This window comes from Phyllobates terribilis, unplaced genomic scaffold, assembly GCF_046119375.1.
Source record: "Phyllobates terribilis strain yellow unplaced genomic scaffold, ASM4611937v1 Scaffold_1__5_contigs__length_1240528914, whole genome shotgun sequence".
NCBI lineage: Eukaryota > Metazoa > Chordata > Amphibia > Anura > Dendrobatidae > Phyllobates > Phyllobates terribilis.
The window spans coordinates 241,402,940-241,428,105 of record NW_027362761.1 but is presented as its reverse complement, the minus strand read 5'-3'; the positions used below and the strand labels follow the sequence as shown (position 1 = coordinate 241,428,105).

The 25,166-nt window shown below is 40.9% G+C and overlaps 1 protein-coding gene across 1 annotated transcript; it reads left to right on the top strand.

Moving 5' to 3' along the window:
* Positions 1-8,907: 8,907 nt before the first annotated feature.
* Positions 8,908-24,954, top strand: LOC141235594 (pancreatic secretory granule membrane major glycoprotein GP2-like). The gene is made up of 9 exons (XM_073668220.1): positions 8,908-8,956; positions 9,087-9,158; positions 9,507-9,724; positions 11,089-11,243; positions 17,401-17,655; positions 22,325-22,481; positions 22,922-22,994; positions 24,058-24,087; positions 24,893-24,954. The coding sequence occupies exons 1-9, from the start codon at positions 8,908-8,910 to the stop codon at positions 24,952-24,954; spliced, it is 1,071 nt and encodes a 356-aa protein (XP_073524321.1).
* Positions 24,955-25,166: the final 212 nt, after the last annotated feature.

The window sequence follows — 25,166 nt, the reverse complement described above, 5'->3', positions numbered from 1 at the left end:
GAGGAAGGTGCTACAGTACTCTGTGAAGAACACATGGAAGGTGCTAGTCAGCTTCTTAGATCTAACCAGGGGCGTAACTACCATAGGTGAAGGGGTTGAAATAGCACCTGGGCCCTGGAGCCTCTTTTCATGACCCATATGAAAAGACTAATATTATTAAAGACTATTAAACATTTACAATCATTGAGGTCCAAGTTGGAGCTTTTCCATTGGGTCCATTGAGCTTCACGTAACGCCACTGGATCTAACAGTATGTGCATTACTAATAGACTGTAAGCTGACATGGAGCGTCAAAAGTTACCATGTCCCCTATAAAGCCACCCACCCCCGTCATTAATGAGAACTGTGTGAGTGGCTTTTCAGTATATTGCACCTAAGCACCCGGCCCCATATAGCATTATTACTTATTGCACCATTCTTATTTATGGACTATGGAAACTTTTGGCTTTAAGCTACTTGGACATAGAACTTTTTTGTAGCATTTGACTAATATTAAGCACTTTTGCACTCTGAGCTCTTTTTGTACCATTACAATATCTCCTGTAAAACACTTTGTGCACTTTGACCTGTAAAAATATAAATACAACATACATATGTATGTTTTTATCTTATTAACCAATGTAAAGCTTTCTACAATATAATAAATATCACTGCAATAATATAGTTTGTGTTTTTATTCAGTACAAATTTGTTTTTTAGATTTAAGAACGTTAAAGTTTTGTTCAATATGTAGCAAATAAAATATTTCAGTCAGAGATTAACTGACCATTTCGGCATTAGGGCATTACTAATGATTGATGGCTCACAAAAGTGGCTCACAATTTGTCAATCAGATGCATTGTTTCATGTTTCAGGACACGTTTGCAATATAAATTGAAACTTAGTAGTGATGAGCGAACACGCTTGCCACTGCTTGGTACTCGCCCGAGCATCACTGTGATCGACAAGCTCGGCTCTCGACGAGTATTTCCGGGTTGCTCAGGCGGGATCTCGGGTCCCCTTCCTGCATGTTTGGTGCTCTTTAGAAAGCCAATGAACATGCAGGGATTGCCTGCCATGCACTGTAATGCCGTAGCCATGTTGGTTGTGGGCATTACAGTGATTGGTTGGCCGCACAGCATCATCAGGTGTACATAAGACCGGGTGCCGCCATGCTCGTCACAGTCTACTCCGGAACCAGGCAGAGTAGGGAGAGCTGCTACTGCGTCATAGAGAGATTTGCTTCTTCATAGTTAGTATAGGTATTCCACAACATACTGTATATATATCCAAATGAACTAACAGTCCTTCTGAGGACTAATCCAACTGCTTATATTCAGTGGTGATAGCAGGAATTAGGCAGGCAACCAGTGTATGTGGCAGACTGCAGTGCATATAGTGCAAAAGGGTCCATTTAAAGTTCCTGCTGCTGCTGTTCTTACAGATATTTTTAGACATAGCCCCAGATATCAGGTGCCAGGGCAAATTTTTTTTTTATCTTAATCCTGGTTATTTGCTTAAAAAGCAATCCAGAGTACACAATTTTTCTGCTCAATTTGCTTGTTCTCACTGCAGAATAAAGCCAGATCTGTTCCATATTTCAGCAATAAAAATCCAGAAATTTAAAATGAACGTGGAAAATATTCTCCTCCTTTTCCATTCTAGTGCAATGTGTCGGTCAAGCTATTCACACCAGGTGCCTGTGAAGGATAATATTAGCAAATAACAGGCCTGCTTTTTAAAACCGTGATTCTCTGTCAGAGGTATCACATATAACTGCATTCCAAAATCAGCCATTTCTCGTGAACGTGGAAAATATTGTCCTCCATTAAAAATGGGAAAGGGACGGGGAAGTGGACGTGATGGTGATGGTGCATGCAGAGAACGAGGACGTAGCCCATCTGAAATTGTGCCACAACAAACACCCACATCTTGTCGATCGACATTCCTGTTCCATTTACTAGGGGACCCCAGAACACCACTATTGAACACAGAGCAGTGTCAAAAGGTTATTGGTTGCATAGCAGATAATGCTTCCAGTCACTTAGCCACCACCGCCACCCTGTCTTCCACACGGTCAAGTCTCAGTACCCGTGAGTATGGACCGCATATTCCTCACCCTGATCCTCCTTACTCCCACCATGCCAAGTGCCCGGAGACAGGTGATCCCACACTTGGACACTCAGAAGAGCTGTTCACTTTTCTACTTGTAGATTCGGGCCTCTCGCCCGGCCAGCGAATCAAGTGAGTCAAGAGGAGAACGCTTGTAGCAATGCCCAAATATTGGAGCAGCAACGGACACACGAAGGCGATGGTGGGAAAGTGCAATTACTGTTGCAAGTGGTGGTGGATGATGATGATGATGAGACACAATTGCCAGAAAGTCAGGAGTGGGACTAATGTGCGGAAGTGGAAGACGAGCGGGTGGATGATATAGTAACTGACCCAACCTGGCAGGAGGACATACAGAGCAAGGAAAGCAGCAGACAGGGGGAGGGTGGCGTGGCACCACAACAGGCAGGAAGAAGCAGCATGGTGGCCACAGACACAAGGTGGGAAAGTGTTCCTCGTAACACCAACACGACGAAAGTTACCAGTACAACTGTTAGGTCTTCCTAAGTCTGGTTATTTTTAAAGACTCTGCAGATAACCCCAAAAAGGCCATTTGCACAACCTGCCAGGCCAGCATCAGCAGGGGTAGCAAAGCTAGCAGCCTGACCACCACCAGCATGATAAGGCACATGGCAGCAAAGCACCCGACTTTGTGGGCCGAACCCCAGGGTCCAGCGACAGTGTCTGCGGGTGACACCACTGCTTCTTCGGCTGTTGTGCGTGCACGCCAATCCCCTGTCCATGGTGCAAGCCATGATGCCTCCTGCCCTGCACCTGTCGTTGCACACTCTCAAGTAGCACCATCAGGAAGCACGTCCTTGTCCCAGCGCAGTGTTCGGTTGTCCCTACTCCAGTCCTTGGAACGCAAGCGCAAATGCGCAGCCAACGGCCCACAGGCCACACTACTGAATTCACACATTTTGTGAATGCTTGCGCTCGAAATGTTGCCTTCTAGGCTCGTAGAGACGGAAGCTTTCTGCAACCTGATGGCGGCGGCCGTCCCTTGGCACTCGGTCCCCAGCCACCACTATTTGTCCCGGTGTGCCATCCCCGCATTACAAGAGCACGTGTCCCACAACATTAGACGTGCCCTCAACAACGCAGTTATTGGGAAAGTCCACCTAACCACGGACACGTGGACAAGTGTTTGTGGGCAGGGACATTACATCTTGCTGATGGCACACTGGGTTAACATAGTGGAAGCAGGGACAGAATCAGACCTTGGGACGGAACACGTCCTCCCGACGCCGAGGATTGGAGGCCCTGGGTAAATCAGTGTTGCCCCCACATTCTACAGCTCCTGCACTTCCTCCTCTTCAGCCACCATCTCTGAAATGATCACATCAGTCGCAATCTGGAAGCACTGCAGCACTGCCTCGGCCAAGCAGCAACAGGCTGTGCTGAAGCTAATATGCTTAGGTGACAAACCGCACAATGCTAAAGAGTTGTGGACAGCTCTGAAAGAGCAGTCAGATCCGTGGCTAACACCGCTTACCATACAGCCAGGCATGGTCGTGTGTGACAAATTCCGGAACCTGGTGGCGGCTCTGAGGCGAGTAGAGCTCACACACGTACCATGCCTGGCCCATGTGCTTAACCACGTGGTTAATCAGTTTCTCAAAACTTACCTGGATCTGCTGGATCTGCTTGTTAAAGTACGCCGCTTGTGTGCCCATTTTAGAGACTCAGCTACAGCTTCCGCCGCCCTTGCCGTGCTTCAGCTTCTTTGCAGCTTCCAGCTCACTGACTGATCTTGCCCACGCATTGGAACTCTACAATGCAGATGTTAGGAAGGATTTGTGATCAGAAGAGGGTAGTCAGGTCAGACTCCAGACATAATACCTTAGGAGTGGACATGGATGTCAGACATATGTACCATCCTCCAAAAGGACTCCACCAAGATGGTGAGCGGCGATTATGCCATAACTAGCATCACCATTCCGCTTCTCTGTCTTCTGAAATGCTCTCTACTCACAATTAAAGAGGATGCATTGCAGGTGGAGAACTATGAGATGGAGCCATAGTGGGTGATTCCACAAAGCCCAGCCTCATCTCATCCCAACGTGGATTGGGTGACAATGAGAAAGAGGAGAAGGAGGAGGAAAAATAAGAGCTAGTTTTCTGCGCTATAGATGGTACTACCTGCACAACTGTCATACCGTCTGTTCAGCGTGGATGGCCTGAGGACAGGGTGGAGTAGGAGGAGGATGAGGAGAAGAGCATGTTCAGTCATCCTCTTGGTGAGGACACAGAAGTCTTGCCTCTTTGCAATGTGGCACACGTCGCTGAGTTTATGTTACGCTGCCTTTCCCGTGACCAAATTTTGGGTGACAGTCATTACTGGTTGGTGACACTTCAAGATCCATGCTACAAGGAGAACTTTCTGTCTCTTATTCCCGCGCAGGAAAGGCCTATTAAAATGGTGCAGTATGAGAAGGCCCTTGTTCCGGAATTATTTAGAAATTCTCATCTGAAAATGCTGGCAACAGAGGTTACAGTTTGTTGGACAACCAAGGAGCATAGGCGAGAGAGACACAAATGCAATCCAGTAGAGGCCGGGGAACACTGTCAAAGTTCTGGGAGAATTTTCTCAACCCCTTCCATCGCACAGGCCCTGAGGTGTGGGGTATTCTCGCAAGGAGGGAAAAGTTTTGGAAAATGGTGTGGGAGTACCTTGCCGACCGTACCAACATCCTTCGTGATTCCTCTGTGCCTTATAATTATTGGGTATCCAAGCTGGACACATGGTATGAACTGATTCTCTATGCCTTGTAGGTCCTTGCCTGCCCTGCCGCTAGCGTTTTGTCTGAGCGGGTTTTTATTGCCAGCTGTGGAATTTTAACCGATAGGCGCATCCGCCTGTCAATTGAAAATGCTGACAGGCTGACTCTTATAAAAATGAACAAGGGCTGGATTGAGCCAGACTTCTCAACAACACTGAATGATAGCAGCATAACAAAAACTCAAATACAGTGTTTTTTTTTTTGGGAGGTCTAACTCTATTCCCATGCACCTCTGTCTTCACACCCAGACATGGGTATATGCTTCCTCATTTTGACTATTTGTTTTTGTCCTCCTCCTTTTCCTCATCCTCCACATCATCCTCCATATCACCACCTTATCTGCCATATCTACGTCTTTTGCGAGACACATTGGAGTTCCTCCAAGTATTTGGCAGCCGTTGCATTCACTGCATAGGCAAACAGTATGGGAGACCCACTTCCTAATAATGGGAACATTGTTTTCAGGAGGCCGTCCGACCTCTATGTCTCTTGCAAGGGGCATTGAAATGCCTCCAAATTTTTGGCAGCCATTGCATTCACTCTATAGGAAAACAGTATGGGAGACCCTCTCCTTTTTAATGGGAATATGTCGTACTTGTTACTGTAGCCCAGCTCCATGTGTCTTTAAATTGTTAGTAGGGTTTTTACAAAATTTTGGCTGTCGTTGGACTCACTGCATACCCTATAACTGGATAGCAGACCCTCTCCTTTCTAATGGGAATATGTTTTTACTGTGGCCCAGCTCTATGTGTCTTTAAATTGTTAGTGGGTTTTTCCTAAATTTTGGCAGCTTTTGGACTCACTGCATACCCTATATCTTGATAGCAGACCCTCTCCTTTCTAATGGGAACATGTCATTACTGTGGTCCAGCTCTATGTGTCTTTAAATTGTTAGTGGGGTTTTTCCTAAATTTTGTCAGCCGTTGGACTCACTGCATACCCTATAACTGGATAGCAGACCCGCTCCTTTCTAATGGGAACATGTTGTTTCTGAGGCCCACCTCTATTTGTCTATAAATTGTTATTGAGGTTTTTTCCAAATTTTGGCAACCCTTGAAGTCACTGCATTGGTATTACCACTATAGGAGACCCACTCCTTTATAATGGGAACATTTTTTTTACTGAGACCCTTCTCTATGTCTCTTCAAAGAGGTAGTGGGGTGCGTGCAAATTTTTGGCAGCCCTTGCAGTCTCTGCATACGCAATAACAGTATAGGAGACCCACTCTTTAATAGTGGGAGCAACAGAGCATAGCCGACTGCTGGCCCTTTAAGAATAGTAAGGCTGTAAAAATAGTGTTTGTGACTTTCACAATCCTTCCTTCATAAATGAAACAGGATATGTCTGATGATATCTCACACACCACATGGCCAGATAAGGTTGTAAAATGTTAAAATTACATTTCCCGGTGAATACATTTGTCTTGGTTGAAAGCAATGCAAAAGTGCAAAAACGCATCAAAAACACTACGTGTGAACATAGCCCAAGGTGTGGAGGAGCATTTTTATTTTTGGTTATTTATTTTGCCTTATATACAAGTCATTATCCTGGAAAGGATGTTCCTTAACATATTTCCCAGGAAAATCCATTTTGGTTTCGTTTTTGTATGTTTTATTGTGAGTCCGTAAAAGTGGCGTAATACTCTGACAGCGTTGTTGACAGCAGTGATCTGGGAGTCAGAAATGCTTCCAGGCGTCTTCCCCATGCTGTTCCCATGTCATTTGAGCACTGTTCTCATCGATTTGGACAATTTTTAGTCCCCTCTGCAGACCGCCGGGGGGGGCGCCAGAAAAATGCTCGAGTTTCCTATAGACTTACATTGGGCTCGTTACTCGACAGAGCACTCGCGCATTTTAATTTGCTCGACTCGAGCAATGAGCACCCGAGCATTTTCGTGCTCGCTCATCACTAGTGCAGATAGATACATCATCTTCCTTTCATGAGTACCCAAAATTAGCAAAACTCTGAGCTCTCATAGCTCTAATTGATGTGAGCATTATTTTCTTTATTGACATCTCAAGTATGTAGATCTACATGATGCTTATGGGAGGTAATCTATTGTCTTCATAATGATCATGACGACATACATTAGCATGTTTGTCAATTGTTGCCATGGACAAGCAAACTGAACTTTAGTTTTGCTTGATATTGCAGAAATAAATCACTTTAGGCTAAAATAGCTGAATTTTTAGTATCAGGGTTGGGCACTGTCGTGGACACTTGTGTCACCACATACACACCCTGTCACCGTACATCCTCTGGCTGGACCAGCGGCACAAGAACAAGCAGTATATAAGCAGCTCCAACCAGTCCTAAACATCTACAAGCTTCACCTGATCTTCTCATCAAGGTAAACCACCAAGCTTCTCCATGCTTATCCAGACTACTAAGTACTCTTAAGCAGATAGTTTCAGAAACTAATGTGAATTATACCTTTTTACTACTATTATTATTATTATTACATACTTGTTTAATTCAATGATGCTTTTAGATCATGTTTGATATGGTGGACAGATTTTTCTAGATATATTCTTGATAATTTCATATAAAATATACGGGTATGTATTATAATGCACAGTAATATTTATATGCTGAGATATCACTTTGCATTTTCTTGTTTGTAAACTCCAAATACATAAAGCATGGCAACTAATCACATCAAATATTCTGCAATATTTTTTCTGTTGGTAACTTTGTATTTCTTGATTGATGTTCTTATGTTTGTATACATTTTAGTTTGTATTACTTAGATACCCATAATGCAGTCCATAAATGTTTAGTTAATGTACATTATATAAGAGGTTTGCTCATATTTTAAAAAATCAGCCCAAAAGTATGTAATATTATAAAATAAATACATAACCATTACGTATGCGCTGGATTTGCAGCGGCTCTGGAGTTGTCACTTAGTGGTGACCTCCAATCCAGCTGTGATGATGTCTCATCCATCATTTAAGTTACTACTGCAGCCAATCACTGTCCTCAATAATGTTGTTTGCACATACTTTCAGGTCACACAAGCATAGATTCTCTCATGTGAGAGATTTGGATTGATTATGTAAAAGACACTAAGATCAAACTCTGAACAGAGCTTGAGCCAAGTGTCAACTTAGTGTGATCTGATTTTCTTAAATGAGAGAATCATAACACAGGCGAGGAGAAGATCAAGATCAAGATTTCTCCATCTTCTCCATTCTGTGATCCGGGAGAAATCGAACTGCACTCAGATGTCATACAAATGCAGTCCAAAGGTTTCAACACACCCATAGACTTGAATGGGTTAGTGTGATCCGATTTGAGCAGAATCTTTTAACATGCTGCAATTTTTTTCTCATGTCGAATCGGTTTCAGCAATGCCTCATAGTATAACATTGGGCTGAGCGCTATCCGATAAAACACTAGATAGCACTCATCCGATGTATACGCTCATGTGAACGAGCCCTTACAGGGAGCCACTTACCTGTAACTTGAGAAAATCCAAATCTCTTATATTCTTAACATGGTTTCTTAAATATCTCCAATGGAATTGAGACAGAACCAGCGATAGAACTGTTAAAGTTAATGAAATACTTCAAAATCTTTCTTAGATCATTGACAAGATCATATCCTCCATATCCACAGTGGCTATAAGAAAAACAAACCCCTAATGTTACTGAAAAAAATCCTTCATGCATGAATCTGTATAGAGGCCTAGCACTGTGTGATGGAGCTGCCGGGAGGAGCGAGGCAGGACATGAAGCAGCTCATATTCACATCTTATAGAAAAACATTTTATTTCCCCATGTAATATTCTAGACGCGGTACAGTATGGGCACGATTTCTAGGATGAATTCATCAGCCGTATCCCTCCTTCCTTTACCTCTTTTATCCAAACCTGCCCATCTGACACCACTCTTTGGAGGATTTCTTGTGTGAAGATAATAAAAAGGAAGGACACATCTTATTCTAACACTTAGTGGGAAATTAAATCAATTTGTCAAAGGACTAAAAACAAATCTTAATGATTAACTGTTTCCTTTGTCTTGTAGGCACAATGAAGATTTTACTAGGATTACTTCTGGCGCTGTGCGCTTTTTTATCAGGTAAGAAAAATTCATATATTGTATAAAATCAAGGAAATTTTATTTAAAGATTTATTCATTTCACAAAGTGTTAGCGGGGATTGTAGAAGTGTAACATGTCTTACCACATTATTATTTTCTCTTCATGTAGTGCATGCAGTAACCGAATCTTGTGATCCACCGGCCAATTGTACCTGTGACCTCAGTAACTACAATTCTTCAGGTAAGGAATACAGAGCGTGAGCGTTCTCAGCAATTGTTACATTGCAGCAGCATTGCTTCCAAAGAAAGAAGATCTCTGCAGCCCCCACAGAAGGCCATGGAGCCCCACATGGAGTCCTTTTAGCTGCATGTAACATTGATGCCACCTCCTACACATGGCGGAGGATTATCTAATTATTCATTATAATTCGTTATAATTGGTGAATTCCAGTGATAAGATGGTTATAGTACAAATAATCTTATAATACACTTGTAAATTGTTAATGAACCCGCTTGTATTTGACTCCGAATGGTTTTCTGTGTGCATTTCTGTGTGTAAAAGAAGTTTGTCCGTTGTTTCCCCATTTAGTGACACCACCAACTCCAACTATTAACTGCTCAAATGGAGTGATGACCATTTACATTTCAAAATGCCAACTGGAAGCGAGCCTGTTCAACACCTCTAACTTGGCACTGCTTAATAACACTGATCCCGACTGTGCAAGTAAAGAATACTCGGTAGATGGAGAGTTTCAAGTCGCCTTCCATAATCCAATGAGCTCCGCAAAGTGCGGCAACAGTTTAACAGTGAGTACAAGTAAAACATGCTTCAATGTATGATGAAAACAGGCGCATGTCTACCAAGCTCAAGTAGGACCCTCAATGCCATTTTTCAATAGATAAGATGCCTTGTTATCAATGTTGACATTGTATCTTTAATTACTAATTTGTGGTACAGAATTCCATAATGTGATTGCTGTTACTGTAATGCTGTTTTGTTATACATTCATGTCTGATTTGCCTTTCTTCATCACATCATCAATGATTCCTGGTCCACCGTACAGTTCTGTAATGAATGATGTTTGCGTTCTTTGTATTAAGTACACATATTTAGATCACCACTAAAATGTATTTTTCTGACCTTAGGAAGCCCAATATTTGTGACCTCTCATTATTGGAGAGAATGCAAATCTTCTTCTGCTGTTTTATACACATTTACATTTTTTGTAATATTTCATTTGTAAATAGGCTTTTGTCCTCTTTTTATATACTGCTTTTGCAGCTACTGCTTGACATTGAGTACTGCTGCTGAGCTTACCTGTAAGCAGAGGACTCAGGTTCCTGTCTTGTATACACAGATGTCTTCTATTGATATGCAATAATATTTTTGGAGCCTTGGTGTATTACTTTACATCAATTAACCCCTTCACAATATACATGTACATCATATGTCATGTCACTGCCTTCATTGCAGGCTTGTACTCTGAGCCCACATCTTTCCCATCATTTAATGGCTGATTTAAGCAGCCATCATGTGCCTTTAACAGCCGCGGGTGAAGCAGAGCAGTTAAATTCCACTGCGAATATCTGACAGCAACAGTTATCACACTCCGGCAGAGGGTGCGTCATTCCCCATTGCCCATCGGCTCACCCGTGACGTGACCGATTGCCATGGCAGCCATTGTTCTGCTGGAGACCTCCGTGCTTGTCATGATGATTTGGGCTTTTACCTGATGCTCTGCTATGTATAGCACAAGCAATAAAAATCAAAAACAAAAACAAAACCTGTAAAATCGGGTGAAGGGGTTAACCTTGCATTTTATCGGCTCCCTTCTTGTCTGTGTCCGCAGCTAATGCAGGTCATTCTGAAGGATTTTATAAGTAACCTCCTAAATTGTTTGGCTTTATAAATGTGCCCGAGTCCGGTGTACAGTGACACCACTATGTGCCCGTACTGTAGGGAGAGTTCCTGCGGATACATTACACAGACTGGATGGAAGATGAACTGACATTTTCTTTGTTCCTATTTACACTTGTAATGTTGCAGATACGTTTTATATTGTAATTATAATTTCACATGTAGGCCAATAGTAATGAGGAAACGCTATTCCAATATTTCTCCATCACCCCAGATAAAATGTATGACACAGCCATTATTCGTTTCTTCTCAGGTAAATGCAACTCACGCCATTTATTCCAATATCCTGCATATTTATGCTGAGCAGCACACGATCATCACTAGGAATAACGCCACGGCCAACCTCACCTGCATCTACCCCCTAACTTATCCTGTTTCCCTCAACATTACTTTAAAACCAGTATCAGGGTAAGTTCCTTCCTTCTTAAAATGTCTCATAGTCTACTATCAGATATAGCTGGTCAGTGCTTGGCCATAAGTAAAATGTCTCATAGTCTACTATCAGATATAGCTGGTCAGTGCTTGATCATAAGTAAAATGTCTCATAGTCTACTATCAGATATAGCTGGTCAGTGCTTGATCATAAGTAAAATGTCTCATAGTCTACTATCAGATATAGCTGGTTAGTGCTTGGCCATCAGTAAAATGTCTCATAGTCTACTATCAGATATAGCTGGTCAGTGCTTGATCATAAGTAAAATGTCTCATAGTCTACTGTCAGATATAGCTGGTCAGTGCTTGGTCATAAGTAAAATGTCTCATAGTCTACTATCAGATATAGCTGGTCAGTGCTTCTCATTAAGTAAAATGTCTCATAGTCTACTGTCAGATATAGCTGGTTAGTGCTTGGCCATAAGTAAAATGTCTCATAGTCTACTGTCAGATATAGCTGGTCAGTGCTTGTCAATAAGTAAAATGTCTCATAGTCTACTGTCAGATATAGCTGGTCAGTGCTTGGCCATAAGTAAAATGTCTCATAGTCTACTATCAGATATAGCTGGTCAGTGCTTGATCATAAGTAAAATGTCTCATAGTCTACTATCAGATATAGCTGGTCAGTGCTTGATCATAAGTAAAATGTCTCATAGTCTACTGTCAGATATAGCTGGTCAGTGCTTGGCCATAAGTAAAATGTCTCATAGTCTACTATCAGATATAGCTGGTCAGTGCTTGTCAATAAGTAAAATGTCTCATAGTCTACTGTCAGATATAGCTGGTTAGTGCTTGGCCATAAGTAAAATGTCTCATAGTCTACTGTCAGATATAGCTGGTCAGTGCTTGTCAATAAGTAAAATGTCTCATAGTCTACTGTCAGATATAGCTGGTCAGTGCTTGGCCATAAGTAAAATGTCTCATAGTCTACTATCAGATATAGCTGGTCAGTGCTTGTCAATAAGTAAAATGTCTCATAGTCTACTGTCAGATATAGCTGGTTAGTGCTTGGCCATAAGTAAAATGTCTCATAGTCTACTGTCAGATATAGCTGGTTAGTGCTTGGCCATAAGTAAAATGTCTCATAGTCTACTATCAGATATAGCCGGTCAGTGCTTGGCCATAAGTAAAATGTCTCATAGTCTACTATCAGATATAGCTGGTTAGTGCTTGGCCATAAGTAAAATGTCTCACAGTCTACTATCAGATATAGCTGGTCAGTGCTTGGCCATAAGTAAAATGTCTCACAGTCTACTATCAGATATAGCCGGTTAGTGCTTGGCCATAAGTAAAATGTCTCACAGTCTACTATCAGATATAGCTGGTTAGTGCTTGGCCATAAGTAAAATGTCTCATAGTCTACTATCAGATATAGCTGGTTAGTGCTTGGCCATAAGTAAAATGTCTCATAGTCTACTATCAGATATAGCTGGTCAGTGCTTGGCCATAAGTAAAATGTCTCACAGTCTACTATCAGATATAGCCGGTTAGTGCTTGGCCATAAGTAAAATGTCTCACAGTCTACTATCAGATATAGCTGGTTAGTGCTTGGCCATAAGTAAAATGTCTCATAGTCTACTATCAGATATAGCTGGTCAGTGCTTGGCCATAAGTAAAATGTCTCATAGTCTACTATCAGATATAGCTGGTCAGTGCTTGGCCATAAGTAAAATGTCTCATAGTCTACTATCAGATATAGCTGGTTAGTGCTTGGCCATAAGTAAAATGTCTCACAGTCTACTATCAGATATAGCTGGTTAGTGCTTGGCCATAAGTAAAATGTCTCATAGTCTACTATCAGATATAGCCGGTCAGTGCTTGGTCATAAGTAAAATGTCTCATAGTCTACTATCAGATATAGCTGGTCAGTGCTTGGTCATAAGTAAAATGTCTCATAGTCTACTATCAGATATAGCTGGTCAGTTCTTGGCCATAAGTAAAATGTCTCATAGTCTACTATCAGATATAGCTGGTTAGTGCTTGGCTATAAGTAAAATGTCTCATAGTCTACTATCAGATATAGCCGGTCAGTGCTTGGTCATAAGTAAAATGTCTCATAGTCTACTATCAGATATAGCTGGTTAGTGCTTGGCCATAAGTAAAATGTCTCATAGTTTACTATCAGATATAGCTGGTTAGTGCTTGGCCATAAGTAAAATGTCTCATAGTCTACTATCAGATATAGCTGGTTAGTGCTTGGTCATAAGTAAAATGTCTCATAGTCTACTATCAGATATAGCTGGTCAGTGCTTGGCCATAAGTAAAATGTCTCACAGTCTACTATCAGATATAGCTGGTTAGTGCTTGGCCATAAGTAAAATGTCTCATAGTCTACTATCAGATATAGCCGGTCAGTGCTTGGTCATAAGTAAAATGTCTCATAGTCTACTATCAGATATAGCTGGTCAGTGCTTGGCCATAAGTAAAATGTCTCATAGTCTACTAATATATATAGATAGTTAGTGCTTGGTCATAAGTAAAATGTCTCATAGTCTACTATCAGATATAGCTGGTCAGTGCTTTTCCATAAGTAAAGTGTCTCATAGTCTACTATCAGATATAGCTGGTTAGTGCTTGGCCATAAGTAAAATGTCTCATAGTCTACTATCAGATATAGCTGGTCAGTGCTTGGTCATAAGTAAAATGTCTCATAGTCTACTATCAGATATAGCTGGTTAGTGCTTGGTCATAAGTAAAATGTCTCATAGTCTACTATCAGATATAGCTGGTTAGTGCTTGGTCATAAGTAAAATGTCTCATAGTCTACTATCAGATATAGCTGGTTAGTGCTTGGTCATAAGTAAAATGTCTCATAGTCGACTATCAGATATAGCTGGTTAGTGCTTGGCCATAAGTAAAATGTCTCATCGTCTATTATCAGATATAGCTGGTCAGTGCTTGGTCATAAGTAAAATGTCTCATAGTCTACTATCAGATATAGCTGGTTAGTGCTTGGTCATAAGTAAAATGTCTCATAGTCTACTATCAGATATAGCTGGTCAGTGCTTGGTCATACGTAAAATGTCTCATAGTCTACTATCAGATATAGCTGGTTAGTGCTTGGCCATAAGTAAAATGTCTCATAGTCTACTATCAGATATAGCTGGTCAGTGCTTGGCCATAAGTAAAATGTCTCACAGTCTACTGTCAGATATAGCTGGTTTGTGCTTGGCCATAAGTAAAATGTCTCACAGTCTACTATCAGATATAGCCGGTTAGTGCTTGGCCATAAGTAAAATGTCTCACAGTCTACTATCAGATATAGCTGGTTAGTGCTTGGCCATAAGTAAAATGTCTCATAGTCTACTATCAGATATAGCTGGTCAGTGCTTGGTCATAAGTAAAATGTCTCATAGTCTACTATCAGATATAGCTGGTCAGTTCTTGGCCATAAGTAAAATGTCTCATAGTCTACTATCAGATATAGCTGGTTAGTGCTTGGCTATAAGTAAAATGTCTCATAGTCTATTATCAGATATAGCCGGTCAGTGCTTGGTCATAAGTAAAATGTCTCATAGTCTACTATCAGATATAGCCGGTCAGTGCTTGGTCATAAGTAAAATGTCTCATAGTCTACTATCAGATATAGCTGGTCAGTGCTTGGTCATAAGTAAAATGTCTCATAGTCTACTATCAGATATAGCTGGTCAGTTCTTGGCCATAAGTAAAATGTCTCATAGTCTACTATCAGATATAGCTGGTTAGTGCTTGGCTATAAGTAAAATGTCTCATAGTCTACTATCAGATATAGCCGGTCAGTGCTTGGTCATAAGTAAAATGTCTCATAGTCTACTATCAGATATAGCTGGTTAGTGCTTGGCCATAAGTAAAATGTCTCATAGTCTACTATCAGATATAGCTGGTTAGTGCTTGGCCATAAGTAAAATGTCTCATAGTCTACTATCAGATATAGCTGGTTAGTGCTTGGTCATAAGTAAAATGTCTCATAGTCTACTATCAGATATAGCTGGTCAGTGCTTGGCCATAAGTAAAATGTCTCACAGTCTACTATCAGATATAGCTGGTTAGTGCTTGGCCATAAGTAAAATGTCTCATAGTCTACTATCAGATATAGCCGGTCAGTGCTTGGTCATAAGTAAAATGTCTCATAGTCTACTATCAGATATAGCTGGTCAGTGCTTGGCCATAAGTAAAATGTCTCATAGTCTACTATCAGATATAGCTGGTCAGTGCTTTTCCATAAGTAAAGTGTCTCATAGTCTACTATCAGATATAGCTGGTCAGTGCTTCGTCATAAGTAAAATATCTCATAGTCTACTATCAGATATAGCTGGTTAGTTATTGGTCATTAGTAAAATGTCCCATAGTCTTCTATCCGATATAGCTGGTTAGTGCTTGGCCATAAGTAAAATGTCTCATAGTCTACTATCAGATATAGCTGGTTAGTGCTTGGTCATAAGTAAAATGTCTCATAGTCTACTATCAGATAGAGCTGGTTAGTGCTTGGTCATAAGTAAAATGTCTCATAGTCTAATATCAGATATAGCTGGTTAGTGCTTGGTCATAAGTAAAATGTCTCATAGTCTACTATCAGATATAGCTGGTTAGTGCTTGGTCATAAGTAAAATGTCTCATAGTCTACTATCAGATATAGCTGGTTAGTGCTTGGTCATAAGTAAAATGTCTCATAGTCGACTATCAGATATAGCTGGTCAGTGCTTGGCCATAAGTAAAATGTCTCATCGTCTACTATCAGATATAGCTGGTTAGTGCTTGGTCATAAGTAAAATGTCTCATAGTCTACTATCAGATATAGCTGGTTAGTGCTTGGCCATAAGTAAAATGTCTCATCGTCTACTATCAGATATAGCTGGTCAGTGCTTGGTCATAAGTAAAATGTCTCATAGTCTACTATCAGATATAGCTGGTTAGTGCTTGGTCATAAGTAAAATGTCTCATAGTCTACTATCAGATATAGCTGGTCAGTGCTTGGTCATAAGTAAAATGTCTCATAGTCTACTATCAGATATAGCTGGTTAGTGCTTGGTCATAAGTAAAATGTCTCATAGTCTACTATCAGATATAGCTGGTCAGTGCTTGGTCATAAGTAAAATGTCTCATAGTCTACTATCAGATATAGCTGGTTAGTGCTTGGTCATAAGTAAAATGTCTCATAGTCTACTATCAGATATAGCTGGTTAGTGCTTGGCCATAAGTAAAATGTCTCATAGTCTACTATCAGATATAGCTGGTCAGTGCTTGGTCATAAGTAAATTGTCTCATAGTCTACTATCAGATATAGCTGGTTAGTGCTTGGTCATAAGTAAAATGTCTCATAGTCTACTATCAGATATAGCTGGTTAGTGCTTGGCCATAAGTAAAATGTATCATAGTCTACTATCAGATATAGCTGGTCAGTGCTTGGTCATAAGTAAAATGTCTCATAGTCTACTATCAGATATAGCTGGTCAGTGCTTGGTCATAAGTAAAATGTCTCATAGTTTACTATCAGATATAGCTGGTTAGTGCTTGGTCATAAGTAAAATGTCTCATAGTCTACTATCAGATATAGCTGGTCAGTGCTTGGCCATAAGTAAAATGTCTCATAGTCTACTATCAGATATAGCTGGTTAGTGCTCGACCATAAGTAAAATGTCTCAAAGTCTACTATCAGATATAGCTGGTCAGTGCTTGTCATAAGTAAAATGTCTCATAGTCTACTATCAGATATAGCTGGTCAGTGCTTGGTCATAAGTAAAATGTCTCATAGTCTACTATCAGATATAGCTGGTCAGTGCTTGGTCATAAGTAAAATGTCTCATAGTCTACTATCAGATATAGCTGGTTAGTGCTTGGTCATAAGTAAAATGTCTCATAGTCTACTATCAGATATAGCTGGTTAGTGCTCGGCCATAAGTAAAATGTCTCATAGTCTACTATCAGATATAGCTGGTCAGTGCTTGGTCATAAGTAAAATGTCTCATAGTCTACTATCAGATATAGCTGGTCAGTGCTTGGTCAATGTTAAAATGTCTCATAGTCTACTATCAGATATAGCTGGTCAGTGCTTGGTCATAAGTAAAATGTCTCATAGTCTACTATCAGATATAGCTGGTTAGTGCTCGGCCATGAATAAATGCCATACTACTAATGTGTTTTGTGTATTTTTCAGGAGCACAGACATCGCAGTGCCAGGAGTAACAGGAACAATGAATGTAATTATGACAGTGTATACAGATGATGCATTTACCCAACAAGTTACAGCCGACACATCGCTAACCGTGGAACAAACGGTTTATATTCGAGTAGTGATGCCAGAATTGGATGCAAACCAATTTAACATTAAAGTGATAAGACTATACGCCACCCCAGGTGGGGTTGATCCTACAAATGGGCCGGTATTTAATCTAACAAGTGGATCAGATGGGTAAGCTTCCCCTGCTTTCTAAGCTCTGCTTGTCTTTAAAATGAGGCACAAAAACTTCTCAGTCATTCTCACTGCTATAATGTAGAAATAAAAAGTTAAGAGTAAAGGGAACGTGGCAGGTCCCCCATGTCCTCCAACCCACCAGTATTTGTGTCTTTCTTGTTAAATTTGCTTCATAACCAGCCCTTTATACTATGAGTCACTCAAACACATGTTGAAAAAAAGTATCTATAATTTCCGTTTTTTCGTATGCAAATTAATCTGACTAGCTGATGAGGCGTTAGTTTCCCCAGAATAGTTGTCCCACTTTGCAAGTTATCACTCTCCTTCAGAGGCGCACTGCACATGACTGAAGATGTATGTGAGCCTCCATCTGCACTTCCGGTCAGCGCAGTGAGCCTCTGCAGCAGGGAAGCGTACAACCGGCTTCATAGGCGCAATGACGTGACTGAAGAATGCTGCACCCAGTGTCTTGATCTAAGCCCAAGCTGCAAAAACCCAGCCTACATTTATATATATATGTATATATATATATATATATATATATATATATATATATGACGCGCCCCCTGGGCCATATTCTTTAGGGGAATACCCGGAGCCGGATCAGATGGGAGTTGTAGTCTTCCGAGTGGCTGTGACCCGGTCCGTGCCCAGGGTGTCAAGCTCAGAGTATGTGGCAGTCCTACAGATGTTATAAAGTTCTTTATGTCGACTACGCCACCCGTTGTATTGCGGTCACTACGGCCGCCGCTGCAGCAGGGTCCGCTGAGGCTGATGGTGTTGGTGCAGCTTTTGATAGTATAACCCCCAACGGGTAGGGTATAGCCTCAGGGGGTCAGGTGCAGAGGATGGGGGTTGTGGTGGTGCAGCATAGGTAGTAATTAAAGACAGAGTCGGGTTGTGCAGTTTAGGGTATTTACTTACTGCTGATGTTCCGGTCACTCCAGCTTCAAGTGACCACCCGAGCCGTGCTGCGTCCACCAGGTCCTGGATTCAGCCAACCCCCAAGCAAGTCCGGAGCGTGACCCTGAGCCCTCCTTCCTGTCCTGTCTTCTGGCCGTCCCCACCAGGGATCCACCTAGGTCCAGCTCCCTCGGGCCTTCTGTTGGGAAACCCTTGGCCTTGGGTTCCCTGACCCTACATGTGGTTTGCCTTCAGGGTGGATGTGGTGGGTGGCCGTGGCAGATCCTGCCCATGGCCTCCGGTCTCTGGCTAGGGTGTGCTTTAGCCCCCACCAGTTTGGGATCCGGTACCCTTTTGCCAAATCTTCACCCGATGATGGACTTTGGGTTCTCAGAGTCCTTTTCTTTCACCCCCTCTGGGTCTTTCTTTCTTTCTCCTCTCTCTCTCTCTGGGGCAGCTCTGCTCTTCTGCTCTCCTCCTCTGGCTTCTCACAGACTGACCGACTGTGGCAGACTGACAGACTGACTCCTCTGCAAAGACTGACAGACTGACTCCTCTGCAAAGACTGACCCTGATCTTAGATGGTGCCCACCTTAAATACTCCCTCTATGTGTGAGCTCAGGTGACCAGCACCCAATGAGCTCCTATCTTTACCCAGGCTGCTCCCCCTATCTGCCCCTACACTACTGGGATGTACCACCCCCCTCCCACTCCAGCCAGGAACAGACTCGGTCGTACCTGCACATTTCTAAGTGGGAGTACCGTTGGTCTGTTCCTCGGAAATGGGATGTGTGTAGTGCATGCAGCTTTCTGGGCTCAGTCCCACACTCCATCCTTACCCGGGAGTGGAATATCACACCTCTGGTTTGAGGTGCAATACCCCTGTAGCAGCCGAATCCTCAGGGTGCTACATATATATATATATATACAGTACAAACCAAAAGTTTGGACACACCTTCTCATTTAAAGACTTTTCTGTATTTTCATGACTATGAAAATTGTGCATTCACACTGAAGGCATCAAAACTATGGATTAACACATGTTGAATTACATACTTAACAAAAAAGTGTGAAACAACTGAAAATATTTCTTATATTCTAGGTTCTTCAAAGTAGCCACCTTTTACTTTGATGACTGCTTTGCACACTCTTGGCATTCTCTTGATGAGCTTCAAGAGGTAGTCACCGGAAAAGGTTTTCACTTCACAGGTGTGCCCTGTCAGGTTTAATGAGTGAGATTTCTTGCCTTATAAATGGGGTTGGGACCATCAGTTGTGTTGTGCAGAAGTTTGGTGGATACTCAGCAGATAGTCCTACTGAATAGACTGTTAGAATTTGTATTATGGCAAGAAAAAAGCAGCTAAGTAAAGAAAAATGAGTGGCCATCATTACTTTAAGAAATGAAGGTCAGTCAGTGCGAAAAATTGGGAAATCTTTGAAAGTGTCCCCAATTGCAGTTGCAAAAACCATCAAGCGCTACAAAGAAACTGGCTCACATGAGGACCGCCCCAGGAAAGGAAGACCAAGAGTCACCTCTGCTTCTGAGGATAAGTTTATCCGAGTGACCAGCCTCAGAAATCGCAGGTTAACAGCTGCTCAGATTAGAGACCAGGTCATCTCTACAACAACTGTTAAGAGGAGACTTTGTGCATCAGGCCTTCATGGTAAAATAGCTGCTATGAAACCACCGCTAAGGACAGGCAACAAGCAGAAGAGACATGTTTGGGCTAAAGAACACAAGGAATGGACATTAGACCAGTGGAAATCTGTGCTTTAGTCTGATGAGTCCAAATATGAGATCTTTGGTTTCAACCACCGTGTCTTTGTGCGACGCAGAAAAGGTGAACAGATGGACTCTACATGCCTGGTTCCCACCGTGAAGCATGGAGGAGGAGGTGTGATGGTGTGGGGGTGCTTTGCTGGTGACACTATTGGGGATTTATTCAAAATTGAAGGCATACTGAACCAGCATAGCTACCACAGAATCTTGCAGCGGCATGCTATTCCATCCGGTTTGCATTTAGTTGGACCATCATTTATTTTTCAACAGGACAATAACCCCAGACACACCTCCAGGCTGTGTAAGGGCTATTTGACCAAAAAGGAGAGTGATGGGGTGCTACGCCAGATGACCTGGCCTCCACAGTCACCAGACCTGAACCCAATCGAGATGGTTTGGGGTGAGCTGGACCGCAGAGTGAAGGCAAAAGGGCCAACAAGTGCTAAGCATCTCTGGGAACTCCTTCAAGATTGTTGGAAGACCATTTCCGGTGACTACCTCTTTAAGCTCATCAAGAGAATGCCAAGAGTGTGCAAAGCAGTCATCAAAGCAAAAGGTGGCTACTTTGAAGAACCTAGAATATAAGACATATTTTCAGTTGTTTCACATTTTTTGTTAAGTATAAAATTCCACATGTGTTAATTCATAGTTTTGACGCCTTCAGTGTGAATGAACAATTTTTATAGTCATGAAAATACAGAAAAATCTTTAAATGAGATGGTGTGTCCAAACTTTTGGTCTGTACTGTATATATATAAACACTTAATGAAAAAATTAATGCCATGGGGACTCTTGTACACTAGTCTTTACTATTTGTTATAGTTAGATTTCCCATTACATTTTGCTCACATAAAAGAAACTTAGATTTCAAATAGTTCCAGAAAATGAGACAACATAAAGGGGTTATTTTTTCAGTCCATATTACTTAAAGGGAATCGGTCACCAGGTTTTTGCTTCCTAATGTGAGAGCAGCATAATGTAGGGGCAGATATTCTGATATGTCACTTACTGGACTACTTAGTATAGTTTTTATAAAAACACAGTTTTATCAGCAGGAGATTATTATTGGTGGACTAATAAACCTGCTTTCCAGCCATGCCATCATCACTGATTGGCAGCTTTCTGCCTATGCAGTGTACACAGAAAGCTGTCAGTCAGTGGTGGTGTTGAGGGAGGGCAGTAATGACCCTTCTCGGATGACCAAGTGAGTGTCAAATTATTATGTTACAAGGGTGATTGCGCAATCCAATAGAAAACCAGACGGAGGCAAAGCTCTGTATGGGGAGATTCAAAGAATCTCTAACCCCGTTTATTTCTACTTAGCATTTTATATTGTTTTGAATTTATTAATATCCAATCACCTTCAACCATACTACAAGCTTGAACCAATGTTAGTACAATTATTACAGAAATGCACATATGGTCATGTTATCGTTAGTTCGGTGCATGGTGGAAAGTTACAAGGTCGTACATCCCGGCTCAGACTAGCTAGATAATAGAAGCAGGGTGTCTCATAGAATGTTCCTGAGAGAAAAGGTTAGTGTGGGAAAGTTGCATGTGAATCAAGAGGAAAGAAGGAAAGAATGTATGTTATGGAAAGAGTATAATAACATGATTTTGAAGCAAGCAGACAAAATGGAGTTGCCATAGCATCAATATCCGACTGCAGCAACCAGTAAAGTAAGTGGAACATCAAGGTCTCTGCCCTTACATAATCCGGCTCTCAGATGGGGTAGAAAAACTTGGTGACAGATTCCCTTTAATATGGGAGCATAACATTTTTTCATTGTGATATAGCACCTTCATCATAAAATAAAAATTAATCTGTTCCATCACTTCTAGATACTTAACTCCCAATAATATAACCCTACACTGATACAGAGGCCATTGTACAGGGCTAATGAGCTGCAACTCAATAAGCATGAGTGACGCCAGTATGAGTAGGGACTCTGTGATTCTTACATCTACATCCATTATGTTTAGGTGCCCGGACCCTCAATATGGTGTTGGCCTCATTTCTGTCCTTAATAATGGTAATGGCACTGAAGCAAGATTCGCAATGAAAGTCTTCAAGATCACTAACAATGACTATGTACAGCTGTACGCCGATGTCACGATCTGCAACTCGACCTGCATAGTGGTAAGAGCGTTTCATCCATTATTCCTGAATCCTAAGCTCTGATACAGTAAAGCCAAAAGTAAGAGATAAAACAATAGCGGAGTGCTGTTATTTCATAGATAACTGTAAATGTCTCCTATATTACTGATAGGTCACGTGTACACGGTCAGTATTTGGTCAGTATGTTACATCAGTATTTGTAAGGCAAAACCAGGAGTGGAACAATCAGAGGAAAAGTATATTAGAAACTCGTCACCACTTCTGTATTTTTTACATAATCCTGGTTTTGGCTTACAAATACTGAGGTCCAAACCTCTCTAAATGCTCATTTTGTGCATGTGGCCTTAGTTTACTGCTTCAGTAAAAATCAGTTGTGACTGTACAACAACATGTGATTGATCCCTTACATTCCTCTTTTCAAAAATTCTCAATTAAACAATGTTCTTTTCTACTTTGCGCAGAACTGCAATCAAAAAAGTGGTAAATCATCAACACCAGATAATGTGGCAACTTTAAACGTGGAGCTAATTGCTGGTAAGGAAAATCTCCAGATTTTACTGCTATAATATGTGCTGAAACAATGGGTCAGAATCGTTGAGACTGGTGGTGTGCACGTCAGGCTTAAAGGGAAACTGTCAGCAGGTTGTTGCTGCCTCATCTAACAGGAGTGTAATGTAGGAAAAGAGACCCCGAGTCCAGTGATGTATCACAGTTTACTGGGTGCAGCTATTGTGACACAATCAGAGTTCTTATAGATAGAATGCAGCAGAGCTGAGAAAGCTAGCCCCACCCACACCAGGCTCTCTATGTACATTGTCTATTCACAGTGGGTATGAGAAGGGGGGGCGGAGTCTGACAACTTGGCACCAGGGAGCTAATCTGTGCAGTGATAATGTACTAGTGATAAAACATTCACTGTATGGAAACAAATGCACACAGCCTAATAAGTGAGACATAGCTGAAATCCGTGCCTCAGCCACTACCTCATGCTGCCTCATTCATGCCCTGCCCTGCACATCTTCCACCCATTTTAAAGAATCTGACTGGTACAGACGTGAAAAAAACAAAAGTCACAAAATTTCAACGCATCTTGTAAGTTGCACAAAAACTTTATGACACTTGTAGGTGTATTAGGGAACTGTAGAAAATATGTTATTGAATTGGGGCCATAATGCATTAAAGTGTGCTGAGCCATAGTATTGCAGTGTCAGACTAGACTTTCTTAGGCCAACCAGAGCTCAGGTTTCTAAGCACCTATCCTCCATACAGAATATTACCTGTTATCAATGACCTCTAATAGGTAACTCGTGAATCCACCCAAGAGAAAAAGACTTTAGTGTCAGTGATTGACTCAAACCGATCCTAAATAGGGATATTTTCCGCTGATCACTTGGGTCTAGATGGACTATTGTGAGAGGGCCCAGGTCAATATTAAATCTCTTATTTCTCTATATATTTATATATATACAGACACAGTATGGACACTTTATTTTGTTTTGTTCTCTTATTGCTTAGCATCATTTCTTTGTTTAATATTGGATGGATCAGTTTGTGATGAATGTATCTTGATTAACCTTGTTGTGTTTCCTTTTTACAGACAGCAATCCTCTTTCTGGAGCCATGAGCTGTAAGTTTTTATTTATATCTGATGTGATTTTTCAAGATCATATATAAAATGTAACTTTATATATTTTTATACATTTACAATGAAACCTTAAGCTCTAATTCTGTTTTGTTATCTGTCAATTTATAAATTACTTTAATTTTTCTGAATCACATTACAAGGAAAATATTTGTTTTTCATTTTTTTTATTATTTATATTAATGCTTAGAAGTTGAGGAAAAGAGTGTATATGTAATCCCTGAGGCCATTTTTACTACACAACAGATTTTTCTCATATTTCCCCTCATAATTTCTGATCCAATGTGTTTCTAAATTAGGATTACAGGAGCCCAAAGAGGTTTTAGTTATTGGCTGATTAGTTTTATCCATATTAGATTTAGTGCAAACTATTTTTTGAAAGCATTATTTTTTTTTGCTTAATTTGAAATTGGATTTTTTCGTCAGATATATTTTTTATGTTGTTTTTTACTTCCTTTATAAAAGCCTATGAGAATAAAATTAACAAAAAACACACCTAAAGTTTACTGCTCTTTAGAAACGTAAAACAAAATCCCATACAACTAACTTTAAAAACACGCTGTAATGCATTCCTATAAAATTATTATTATTATTACATTCGTACTGACTTTTAGTTAAAGCCTGGCTACAGTAATTTTTGCAAAAATTTTTTTGGTAAAATGTTTTGTAGTCATTGCCCTTTTTACAAATTTGGTAATATGTTCATATTCCCTATATGGTCATTTAAGAAGTAAGCAGATCCTACATAGCCATGGATACTAACAAAACTGCTCTGTATGTTTTCCTGTAGGTTCCTCCATGTCATGGACCTTGGTATCACTCATCTCACTGCTTATTGCCAAGTTTATGTAAAGAATTTCCCTTTCGCATCTCTAAAGTCGGAAAACAGGAGAAATCTGCTTTGTCAAATGGATAGCTAAAGATTTTGTGCGCTTTCCTTAGATTTTATTCTTTATTTTCCTAAATTATTAAACAATTCAAAAATAAGGCACAAATAAGAACTGTCTAAGTAACAGAATATGGAATCAAATGTATCTAAGATCACAGAAAGAGGCCATAATTAC